We start from the raw sequence: 13874 nt of genomic DNA on the forward strand, positions 1-13874 counted from the left end.
TTCAAAAAAGATAAACACATGCAATTTGCAGCAACATGGATGGCGCTGGAAGGGATCATGCTCAGCGAAATAAGCCAAAAAGAAAAAGAAAAATACCGGATGGTCTCACTCATAGCAGGAATCTAGAAAACTTAAATAAGGGACCAGGAAAATGAATAACTATAAGAAAGTGAAAATCAAAATCAACAAAAAACTATGAACCAGAGACACTTTTAGGGGGGCGGGGGCGGGAGGGGAGGGATTGGGGTCAGAATGGGGGGGCTGCAATTGTATGGGGAATATAACAATAAAATTTATTATAAAAAAAAAAGGCACTGAAAAAAAAAAAAAAAAGACAAGAGAAAGACATACAAGGAATCCAAATAGGAAAAGAAGAAGTCAAACTATCACTATTTGCAGATGATATGATGATATATATATAGAGAACCCCAAAAACTCCACAGAAAAACTAATTCAACTCATCAATCAGTTCAGTAAAGTGGCAGGATACAAAATCAACATGCAAAAGCCAGTAGCCTTCCTATACACAAACAATAAATCTGAAGAAGAAGAAATCAAAAAATCCATCCCTATTATTATCAAAACAAAAAAAAATCAAATACTTGGGAATAAATCTAACAAAAGAGGTAAAGGACCTATACAAAGAAAACTAAAAAACACTGTTAAAAGAAATAGAAGAAGACACAAAGAAATGGAAAGACATCTGCTCATGGATTGGAAGAATAAACATTATTAAAATGGCCATCCTACCAAAAGCAATATACAGATTCAGTGCTAGTCCAATAAAAATTTCAATGTCATTCTTCAAAGAAATAGAACAATTATTGATGAAATCCACATGGAATCACCAAAAAACCCCAAATAGCCAAAGCAGTTCTGGAAAAAAAAAAAAAAAAAAAGAAGGGAATGGAGGCATCACACTCCCAGACTTCAAACTACACTACAAAGCCGTAATCATCAAAACTGCATGTTATTGGAACAAGAATAGACACATAGACCAATGGAATTGAATAGAAAATCCAGAAATAAACCCACAGATTTATGGTCAACTAATCTTTGACAAAGGAGCAAAGAATATGCATTGGAGCAAAGAAAGTTTGTTCAATAAATGGTGCTGGGAAAACTGTGTTGCTACATGCAAAAGAATGAAGCTTGACTACTACCTCACACCATACACAAAAACCAACTCAAAATGGATTAAAGAACTAGAAATAAGACCTGAAACCATAAAATACATAAAAGGGAATATAGGTGAAACACTACGTGATATGCACATCAAAAACATCTTTACAGACACATCACCCAAAGCAGTGATAGTGAAGGCAAAGATAAACAGCTGGGACTACATCAAATTAAAGAGCTTCTGCACAGCAAAAGAGACAATAACAAAAACAAAGAGAAACCCACCAACTGGGAGAACATTTTTGCACACAACACTAATGATAAAGGACTGATCACAAAAATCTACAACGAGCTGATGAGACTCAAAAAAAAACAAAGAAAATCATCCAGTCAAAAAAATGGGCAGAAGAGGTAAAAAGAAACTTCTCTGAAGAGGAAATGCAAATGGCCAACAGGCATATGAAAAAATGTTCAACATCACTCATAATCAGGGAAATGCAAATCAAAACTACCATGAGATACCATCTTACACCAGTGAGAATGGCACATATTAAAAAAACTAGCAACAACAAATGCTGGCGAGGGTGTGGAGAAAAAGGAACTCTTCTGCACTGTTGGTGGGAGTGCAAACTGGTCCAACCACTGTGGAACGCTGTGTGGAGATTTCTGGACCTACTAAACATAGAGCTTCCATATGATCCAGCAATTCCACTCCTAGGTATTTACCCAAAGGACACAGAAACATCAATTCCAAAGAACACCTGCACCCCTATGTTTATAGCAGCACTGTTTACAATAGCTAAGCTTTGGAAACAACCCAAATGCCCAAAAATAGATGACTGGATCAAGAAGATGTGGTACATATACACCATGGAATATTACTCAGCATTCAAAAAAGATAAACACATGCAATTTGCAGCAACATGGATGGCGCTGGAAGGGATCATGCTCAGCGAAATAAGCCAAAAAGAAAAAGAAAAATACCGGATGGTCTCACTCATAGCAGGAATCTAGAAAACTTAAATAAGGGACCAGGAAAATGAATAACTATAAGAAAGTGAAAATCAAAATCAACAAAAAACTATGAACCAGAGACACTTTTAGGGGGGCGGGGGCGGGAGGGGAGGGATTGGGGTCAGAATGGGGGGGCTGCAATTGTATGGGGAATATAACAATAAAATTTATTATAAAAAAAAAAGGCACTGAAAAAAAAAAAAAAAAGACAAGAGAAAGACATACAAGGAATCCAAATAGGAAAAGAAGAAGTCAAACTATCACTATTTGCAGATGATATGATGATATATATATAGAGAACCCCAAAAACTCCACAGAAAAACTAATTCAACTCATCAATCAGTTCAGTAAAGTGGCAGGATACAAAATCAACATGCAAAAGCCAGTAGCCTTCCTATACACAAACAATAAATCTGAAGAAGAAGAAATCAAAAAATCCATCCCTATTATTATCAAAACAAAAAAAAATCAAATACTTGGGAATAAATCTAACAAAAGAGGTAAAGGACCTATACAAAGAAAACTAAAAAACACTGTTAAAAGAAATAGAAGAAGACACAAAGAAATGGAAAGACATCTGCTCATGGATTGGAAGAATAAACATTATTAAAATGGCCATCCTACCAAAAGCAATATACAGATTCAGTGCTAGTCCAATAAAAATTTCAATGTCATTCTTCAAAGAAATAGAACAATTATTGATGAAATCCACATGGAATCACCAAAAAACCCCAAATAGCCAAAGCAGTTCTGGAAAAAAAAAAAAAAAAAAAGAAGGGAATGGAGGCATCACACTCCCAGACTTCAAACTACACTACAAAGCCGTAATCATCAAAACTGCATGTTATTGGAACAAGAATAGACACATAGACCAATGGAATTGAATAGAAAATCCAGAAATAAACCCACAGATTTATGGTCAACTAATCTTTGACAAAGGAGCAAAGAATATGCATTGGAGCAAAGAAAGTTTGTTCAATAAATGGTGCTGGGAAAACTGTGTTGCTACATGCAAAAGAATGAAGCTTGACTACTACCTCACACCATACACAAAAACCAACTCAAAATGGATTAAAGAACTAGAAATAAGACCTGAAACCATAAAATACATAAAAGGGAATATAGGTGAAACACTACGTGATATGCACATCAAAAACATCTTTACAGACACATCACCCAAAGCAGTGATAGTGAAGGCAAAGATAAACAGCTGGGACTACATCAAATTAAAGAGCTTCTGCACAGCAAAAGAGACAATAACAAAAACAAAGAGAAACCCACCAACTGGGAGAACATTTTTGCACACAACACTAATGATAAAGGACTGATCACAAAAATCTACAACGAGCTGATGAGACTCAAAAAAAAACAAAGAAAATCATCCAGTCAAAAAAATGGGCAGAAGAGGTAAAAAGAAACTTCTCTGAAGAGGAAATGCAAATGGCCAACAGGCATATGAAAAAATGTTCAACATCACTCATAATCAGGGAAATGCAAATCAAAACTACCATGAGATACCATCTTACACTAGTGAGAACGGCACATATTTAAAAAACTAGCAACAACAAATGTTAGCGAAGTTGTGGAGAAAAAGGAACTCTCCTGCACTGTTGGTGGGAATGCAAAGTGGTCCAACCACTATGGAGAGTTGTGTGGAGATTTCTGGACCTACTAAACATAGAGCTTCCATATGATCCAGCAATTCCACTCCTAGGTATTTACCCAAATGACACAGAAACATCAATTCCAAAGAGCACCTGCACCCCTATGTTTATAGCAGCACTATTTACAACAGCTAAGCTTTGGAAACAACCCAAATGCCCAAAAATAGATGACTGGATCAAGAAGATGTGGTACATATACACCATGGAATATTACTCAGCATTCAAAAAAGATAAACACATGCAATTTGCAGCAACATGGATGGGGCTGGAAGGGATCATGCTCAGCAAAATAAGCCAGAAAGAAAAAGAAAAATACCGGATGGTCTCACTCATAGCAGGAATCTAGAAAACTTAAATAAGGGACCAGGAAAATGAATAACTATAAGAAAGTGAAAATCAAAATCAACAAACAACTATGAATCAGAGACACTCTATTGGGAGTGGGGAGCGGGGAGGGGAGGGATTGGGGTCAAAATAAGGGGTCACAATTGTATGGGGAATATAAAAATAAAACTAACTAAATAAATAATAAAATGAAAGTTATATTTCTGTTATATATATTAGATATATACTACATTTGTTTTCTACTCCAAAAAGTCCAATTCATGACAATATAGCATCTCATGTACATATTTCAATATATAATTAATATCAGACCAATTACAATTTCACATTCAGAACTAAGAATCCATAGTTTATTTTATTTTTTTAAAGATTTATTTATGCATACAAGAGCTGGGGCACAGGCCAGAGATGCGGGAGGTGAGAGGATTCACCAGAGACAGAGTGGGGACAGAACAGGCCAGTTGACTAAAGTACACTGCTGAGGGGAACAGCGGGCGAGCCAGGAGAGGTCTGCTGCGCCATATGAGTTGCTCCCTGGCGGGCAGGGGATCAAACTCCTGCTGTAGAGGCTGGGGATTGCTTCATAGTGTGGTGATTAAGCCCGTGTGCCACCAGGGAGGCCCTCTAAGAATCCATAGTTTTAAGGATAATCTAAACTCAATGACTCATAAACTTCTTAAAAGTTATTACTGTTGGCTTTTTTATTATGAAAGAAAACCAAGTTAACTCTATGAAGCCTGACATAAATATGTACATAACCTAATTCTCAGATAATATAAATCATCACAAATTTTAACAAACTAGAGTTTAGCTTCCCTTATGCAATAAACATAGTTTCTATGATCTAGGACCAATTTATAATTTCTATTAATTGCAAGGCATTAATCATTCCTAAGCAACACAATTCAAACACAAAGACAAATAAAAGAATTGTTCTGGTGAGTCTTTTGCAAGAAATAGGTCAGAAATAATTTATTACAATATAACATGAAAATATCTCAACTATAACAATTTAATATAACATATTAAATATATTACTAAATTTTCCACTCATATATTTAATTTTGGTTTGTAAATATTAACCTCACTATCTCAGATAACTCAGATCCAAATTTAGCTAAAAAGTTTAATAAAGAGTTGCAAAACTTTCTTTTGGCCAAAATTTAGAAAACCTACTAAAAGCAGAATAATTAAGTGTAGTTTATCTTCCTGCCTAGCTATTAGGGCAGGTGCTGATATGCTCTGAAATGATAAAAATAAAAGCAATACCTATAAAAAAAAGAAAAAAATAACAGATTTACAGCATTCTGAATCAGTGATTCAACAGAACATTGACTTCTATGAAGACAAGATCTGTGCCTCAAGAGTCTAATACACATACATCTAGAACAATGTACCTCACACAGAAGATGCATCATGAATATTTGTTAAATAAGTCAAATAGACAAGAGCTAAATACATGAGGACTCAGCATAAAATGAGTTTCAGACACCTTATAAATGTAAGGCTTTTTTTCTCCTAACAAACTAATATGAACAGGCTATAATCAATGACCACTTAAATTGATAAAAGTTCTCTGCTGTAGAAAAGTAATTATGCTTACATATTTATCTACAATTTTAGAAGCCATCAGCTCACATTACTTAAAATTGAAATTGGAATAATATCTAGAATTCTTATGCTCTATCTTATTCCATTTCTCTTTTCTATGCTATCACTATTACAGGGCAATTTGAGAAGCCTAAAATAAAATGCGTTTCTATTACATATTTAATCTCTTAACACACAAAAAAAAGAGACACACTCGTAATTAGCTTTTCTAATAAGAGAACAGACTCATTAAAATTTTATCTGAATAAAAATCACAACGATTACTTACCAAGGTCTTTGATTCTTGGTAGTACATTGCATGTAAAATGTTTATAAGAAGCTATTTTTCCTTCATGGGAAGAAATTCCCACATGAGATTCATAAATTCTGAGGCTTTTGGGCTTCTTTGGCCTGGAATGCTTAAACTGCAGAATATATATATAAAATAACATACAGAATTAGACCACAAATGCAGGTATGGCACTAATTAAACACATTAGATTAAATGGTAAATCAATTCCAACACTTTGAAACTGTTTTCACACATAAAGGCATTAGTTACCTCCACTAAATTTGCTTTGGAAAAAAAAAAACACAACAACAAAACTTAGGGTCACAAAAATGGACCCACTTTAAAAGAGGAACCATTACTTTGAGGAGGTGTTACCCCATTCCCCTAAACATTGGGCAGTAAACCAATGTTACCTCAAAAAAAATATTATTCATGTAAGTAATAACATTTCTTACCATTGAGTGGAAATACATGTTGAGTATAATACTAAGAGAAAATGCAAGGGCTATGAGATGCATGCATGATTATTAAATGCAAAGCATTTATTAATCAGCTTCAACAAATTAAAGGGCAGAAAATGAGTTTAAGGATACTATTAATGTTATCAATAAGACAATAAGACAGCAATAAAAATTACTGTAATTAATACGTTCATGAGATTCCATTCCCCTGCTGTGTTCCTAAAGACAGTAATCCTGCTTTAAACTCATGACAGTGAGAAATATTATATCACTGAGGAGTCTTTGATACATTAGACATTGTAGTTTAAAAAAAAAAATCTGTAAACCTTACACATCATTCATTATGTAGACATTTAGTATTTCCCTACCACTTTAACCTCAGAAACACATGACAAAAAAAGTACCTTCTATTTTATTGGTTACAGATGATGGACTCTGACATATGCATAGCATAATGAGTACAATGATGTAAAGTATTAAATGAACAATGAAGAGAGAATTTGAACATTATTATAGTTACAAAAGTAAAATTTAATTTTCCCAGAAATATTGCAACAAGCATTTATTTAAAGATTTGTTGTTCTCACTTGGTACGTGTGCTCTGGATCCCAGTGCATCCAATCATAATTCACATTATCACCTTCACGAGCCACATACTTCGCCCACGGTGAAATACGATACAAGATCTCTCCACTTTTACTCCTAATAACAACCTAAAAAGAGAATGAGATGTTATTGCTTTAAATGTTTTCAAAAGTCCAAGATATTGCTAATAGTTTAGGATTACTGCTTCAAATAAGAAAAGGAGAAATGAACTTAAGAATCTAAATTACCATCCAATTGTTACCTTTAAAGTTTAAATTCTAATAGCTTTATTTTTCCTTCTGCACTATAGTATATGAACCTTAAAATATTCCAGCTTGAATATTTTATGATTCATGATTTTCATCATTATCAACTAATCACCCAAGTGGGTCAATTATATATGGAGCAGATATTAAAAAGGTAAGAATACTATTTGGCAACTACTGTCTATAAATCAACAGAAGGAAATAAATTCTATTAAGAAAAAGTGTTACATTATATCACCATCTCTTTTCCACTTTGCAGCTATTAATGATAATATTTTCAACAAACCATTGCGGAACAAGGATTTTGATTAACACCTATATTTTGCACACACACAAACAGATATAATACCCTGTAAATGTTTTCTACCATTTCTCAACTGCTCTTATGCCCTATGGCAAGTATACTTTACTATGTAATACCAAATATTTTCCCTTTTAACAACACATTCTTGCATTTTACAGTAGTATTGCTATTGTTATCCAAACTAAAAATGCAAATACATTTTTTTTTACTGAATCCACCGTTTAAAACTTAGTACTGAAGGGAGAATTTTGAATTTTCATCATAGTTGCAGAACAAAATGGGCCATGTGAATGCAACCTTCAAAAGATGGAAATTATAGGGTTATTTTAATTTCCTTTTTTTCCAAATCCAATGTTGTGAGTAAAATAAAAAAATGTTCATATTAGAAGCTATATTATGTTCTCAACACTGTGAGGTTACATATTCTTCAGTCTCCTTTATTAGAGAAAAGTTCAAGTATACATAATTCTTGCTCAATATATATTTGTATAATGCTTTATAGATTAGAATGAACATTAATAGTCACATCACACTTGAGTTCAGACACTCTTTATAACCCAAATGATGGGCCTCCCTGGTGGCACAGGGGTTAAGTCTCAGTACTATTAAGCTATCACCAGCCAGTGTGGCATTAGTTAGACCCATCGCCAGGGAGCTGACCCACATGGCACAGCAGACCTTTCCTGTGTTCCTAAAGACAGGGGAGCCCGCTGCTCCCTCAGCAATGTATTTCAGTGGATCCGCCTGTTCTGCTCCCCGCTCTGTCTCTGGTGAATCCTCTTACCCCCTGTACCTATGGCCTACACCCCAGTTCTATGTAAAAATAAAAAATAATAATAACTCAAATGTTAAGTGACATTAAGTGAGCTGCCAAAAGTCCCAAAGTCACCAAACGGCAGAGCCCAAAGCTGAAAACAGAGTTCCTGACACTCATTTTCTTGCTCTTAACAAGCTTCTACAGTACTTCTTTCAGATACCAAAAAATAAATCATGACTTATGGAGAAAAGAACAGGTGAGCAGTTAACAGGAATGTCTAACTTATATGAATTTATTTCATTCGCCTTTATTATGCCTCCCACTTACTTAAGCTGATCATAAACAAGTGCTACCAGTCAAGGAATCAGTACACATGAAAAAGCATCAATAAAATAGGATCAATTTATTTCAGGAGTATTTTATCCCAAAAGATATGTGCCTTAAGCCACATCAATTTCTAATATAATGTATAACAGTGTATAACAGTGAAATGTTTCAGGAAAAGGCCCTTTTACTCATCCACCAACACATAACAGGCTATGAGGAAATAAAATAATTAACTGGTCTTCAGTTAATAACACTCTGCCTAATCCATCCAGCTATCTTTTCTCTGTTTTGCAAACAGTTCTACAACCTCTCCAAAGGATAATAATGAATCAATAATTATTTGTGAAGGTGTCTGCTGGCAGAGAAAATACTTGAAACTTTAAGTATAGAACATGAAGAATCTTCTCAGGCTGAATTTAATTCCACAGTCTTTGGAACATTACTTTGTTTATCTCACTGTATATACATGAATATCTTTAGAAGCTAATGAGTGATGGGTGTTGGCAGGAACAGTCCCTCCATGGATCTGGGTCTCCGATACTCCTACATAATTTACTGAGCATGCTGAAAATACAAGTTTCTGACTACTGTTGACAGGGGCCATTTCTCAGGGATGTATTTGTAGCAAGCAACTCTGAGGAATAAGATAATGTCTCCCTTGTAGACACAGAATAGGCTTGCTTACAGCTTGCTACAGAAGAATGTATTCCCCAAGCTGACTGCTCCTCAGTCATGATGCAAACCAATGGTGTGGGCAACATCCATCAGGACCATATAGTATCACCCCTTTGGGACTAGAAAGATGAGAGGAGTCAATGCAAATATGATGCTCACACTGATTAATAAAACCACTTGTCTCTAACTTAGAAGTCTCATGTTTTCTGCCAAAAGCCACAAAATAGTAATTTTTAAGCCTGTAGGAAGATAGTCAAATTTTCCCACAAAGAATTACTTACTTAGTCACTGTATGACTTCAATAGTTTTGTTTCCAAAAGTTTCATTTCTTTCTTCTAACAATCATCATTATTATTGCTTCTTGGGACGGAAACTTTTAATTACCCAATCCTTTCTTCATTCTGACTAATAGAATAACAGTCTGACTCCCCAAAAGATACGAAAAACAAACTTTCCCACTAAATCTGGAACACCTTTCTATGACCATTTCATTTGTCTATTCTTCAGGCCTTTAAGTTATGGAGGTATCTTTGTTATAATAGTTTAGATTTACTTAACCAATACACTTGCCTAGGTTAGTCACCTTACCTTCATTTGATTTGTTATTTCTAAATCATTATGGCAGCCAGATAAGGATATTATAATAAATCTAACTTGAGAGATATTCCAATAAGAACAGAATACAACCTTTGTGGAATGAAATTTACTAGATTTGTTAGGGTGAGTGGGAGGAAAGAGGGGAGAAAGAATAATTCCCATATTTTTGTTCTCTTGAGCACAGACTCAGATAAAAGATTTTTTAAATAATAAAACCTTATTTTTTCATATTTCAAATTTGTCACCACTTTATTTTGTAAACATGTAGAGGTATTATATAGATAGATTATTTTAGAGAACTCTCACAGGGTACATTTCCACATGGCAAATATTCCTACACACACACCATGATATAAGAGATGTTTTTCAGTGTCTTCTAAGTGAATTCATTGTTGTTGTTATTGTTTCCTCCTACCCCTCCCCGCCCCCAAGTTTTAGCAATACAATTATTTTGTCTTCTCAACTGGGTGAGGGATTAGATTGATAAATAGGAGTGGGTGGACCAGGAATATTATGATAAAAGGAGGTAGCCAGTCTTAGATCTGAGTTTATGCTCAACTCATGAACTGCTAGCATTGTTTTCTAACAAGCAGACTGGCATGCATGGTGGCCTCATAGCATTTCTCCCTAAAGGTCTAACATTCCTTTTCTTGAAGAATGTTACAACTTGCTTCATTAAAATTTGCCTGAGCTGTATCACTAGCATCACTCTTATAATAAAACTTTATATCATTATTTTTACATCATTTAATTTACAACCTCAAAACAGCACATGCAATATAGCAAATTGAAAAAATATGGAATAGCAATTTTTTGGCAATATGCACAAAAAATTCAGAGAAAGTAATTCTCAATGATTCAGTAACCCTATTAAAATTTGCCTTGTGAAAATAATCAGAGATGTATCCAAACACCATAACCTTACATATTAAATTTAGTGTCACTTTTACTAACAAAATATGAATGACTGAATAACATATAGTTGTTTAATGTTGAATTATATTGAAGGTTGCAAGAAAATTTTTTCAAGTTATAAAAAACATGTTATATTACATCTCCCTAATGTAAACTGCACACAAACTAATGAAGTATTTTAAAAGATAGGAAATATCTTTATATTCATATATTAAGGTGTTAGCTTTTATTTTTTTAGATATATTAAGGTGTTAGCTTTTATTTTTCTAATTGTTTCTATATTGTTAATCATTTTATTTCACTTACAGAGCTTCTATAATCAGGGGAAAAGTGTTTTAGGAAAAATTGCAAATAGATAATTTAAAAAACTGTACATACAGTTGCAGAATTGTGCTATTCAAGTTGCGTATCTTGTGACCCTTAACATATTATTAAAAATACAACTTAAAAAGATAAATTAAATGACTTGAAAGGAACATACTAATAACAATATCATAATGATTTTTTTTTAGAATAACAAATAGATATTTAGTAAAATTGTAACAGTTTATAACAATATAAAATGCTAGCAGACTCATTTTTAATGAGACAAATTGTCTCTTTAACATGGGAAGTTATCATCAAAAGATGTTACTAGAGGGGGCCTCCCCAGTGGCTCAGCGGTTGAGCATTGGGTGGGGGTTGAGCACTGGGTTGCAGTTGAGCACTGGGTTGCGAAGCTGCCCGCAGCCTCCGCAGCTCAGGTTCAATCCCCGGCCGCTAGGCGAGGGTCCCACATGGCGCGCAGACCTCTCCAGCCACCAGCTGCTCCTCTCAGCAGTGTACTTCAGTCTGTCTGCTCTGCTCCCCATTCTGGCTCTGGTGAATTCTCTCAACCTCCTGCACTTCTGACTGTATCCAGCGCTTGTGTAAATAAATAAATAAATCTTAAAAAAAAAAAAAAAGATGTTACTAGAGAGCCTCCCCTGGTTGCGTAGCAATTGAGCACTGGGCTGTGAAGCTGCCCGCAGCCTCTGCAGTGCCAGTTTGATCCCCGGCCGCAGGTGAGGGTCCCACATGGAGCACAGACCTCTCCTGCCACCCGCTGCTCCCCTCAGCAGTGTATTTCATCAGTCTGCCTGTTCTGTTCCCTGCTCTGGCTCTGGTGAATTCTCTCACCCTTCCGGGTTTCTGACTGTACCCGGTGCTTGTCTAAATCAATCAATCAATCAATCTTTAAAAAAAAAAAGAAGATGTTACGAGATTAAGCAAGTGAATAAGACACTCCTGCCTGTGCAAAAGTCATACTGACTCAGTGAACTGTATGAAGTAAAATTTTATTTAGAAAATGTCATTTAGAATTCAAATATACAATATATGAAACAGTACAGTGAAACAAAGAAGACCGAGAATAAAAAATGGGTGTATTCATTCATTCCAAGAGTACCTTTTGAAATGCTTCTTACCAAAGAATATTGTTCCTATGGACTGTAAAATTACTAAGATAAGATGTTCCTCGAGTGGCCAACAATTTTATATAAAACCAATGGATGTGTAAAGCTGATTAGAAGTATGAGTGTACTCTGGAAAATAGTACTGCATTTAACTGGAGGCTTCATAAGTGAATGAGTAGAAGACCAAGAAAAAAAGGCACAAGTACTGAATAACATAATTTACTTTGTCCATATTATACTTCCAAAATCACTACATACCATGAAATGAATATTTATTTACAAACAACAATTCATAAAGAGATGGCTGAAGAAAGGATACTAATCAAAATAACTAATTGATCAGGTACTGAAATAACCAAAGAGATTTATAATTTATGAAGGGGTTGTCTCTCTCTTCTTAATTATTTTGAGTTTATATAATAATATCTAATGCAACTGATAAAATTAATGAAATATATGCAAACAAATAATATATAAAATATATACCAAATAACTTTTATATATTAAACAACAGATATAGCCATACCACTGTACAATACTGTGCTGAATATCTACATGTATTCTACACATGTGTTTAAGTATTTTTTAAACTTTATTGAAATTATTATTATATGTGTATCAATTATACATATAATAATGTATGAGTTTAAGGTACATAACATGTTGATGTGATACACTTACATAATATGATTTAAATAATTTTTAGAAGTGGATATGATAAAAATAAAAAAATAGAAAAAGTAATCAAAAGATAATAATTAAGTAAAAAAAATAACTGATATCCCAGGGAAGAATTTGATGATTCTATTAATGACCAGAATCCTGATGAAATATACTTACAAACAATATTTGAAGACGCTTATCATTTTTATTTATTTTTTTAAAGATTTATTTATTTATTTATACAAGCACTGGGTACAGTCAGAAGCGCGGGAGGGTGAGAGAATTCACCAGAGCCAGAGCGGGGAGCAGAGCAGGCAGAAGGACCAAAGTACACTGCTTAGGGGAGCAGCGGGCAGCAGGAGAGGTCTTCGTGCCATGTGGACCCTCCTCCAGTGGCCCGGGAGCAGTCGGGGATCGAACCGGTGCTGCAGAGGCTGTGGGCAGCTTCGCTACCCAGCGCTCAACCGCTGTGCCACCAGAGAGGCCCGCTTATCATTTTTAAATGGCTTAGTGTAATTTAAAATGAATAGCTTAAATGCAGTTTAATTCAGCTCAAAATTTTCTAATCTTTGTTTTTTTTTAAAAAAAAAAAGCAGAAGAAAAAGAAAATATGAGTATACCTTTTTACACAATCTTGTTTGTTTTTCTTCTGGGCCAATTTTAAGATTCAGTAAGAAAAAGAGTCTCTTTGCCCCTGTAGAAGATTGAAAAAAAGCTCCTTGGAAGGTCTACATCCTAATTTTTAGAATGTGGGAACGATATATTATATGGCAAAAAAGTGGGAGGGGTGCTGGGGAGGGTCTTGAAACCTGTGATTAAAGGATTTTAAGATGGAATGATTATCTTGACTACTCAGGAGTGCTA

At 34.5% G+C, this 13874-nt stretch overlaps 1 protein-coding gene across 1 annotated transcript in view; it reads right to left on the minus strand.

Annotated features, from left to right (window-relative positions):
• Positions 1-13874, minus strand: part of GBE1 (1,4-alpha-glucan branching enzyme 1) — a gene marked incomplete at both ends in the record, with an annotated part of 250486 nt that overhangs the window by 129809 nt on the left and 106803 nt on the right. The window contains 2 exons of the mRNA XM_084231058.1: positions 6025-6160; positions 7076-7201. Coding sequence (XP_084087184.1) covers positions 6025-6160; positions 7076-7201 — 262 coding nt within the window. The remainder of the gene's footprint in view (positions 1-6024; positions 6161-7075; positions 7202-13874) is intronic.

Source organism: Talpa europaea (assembly GCF_964194135.1).
Source record: "Talpa europaea genome assembly, chromosome: 4".
Taxonomy (NCBI): Eukaryota; Metazoa; Chordata; class Mammalia; order Eulipotyphla; family Talpidae; genus Talpa; species Talpa europaea.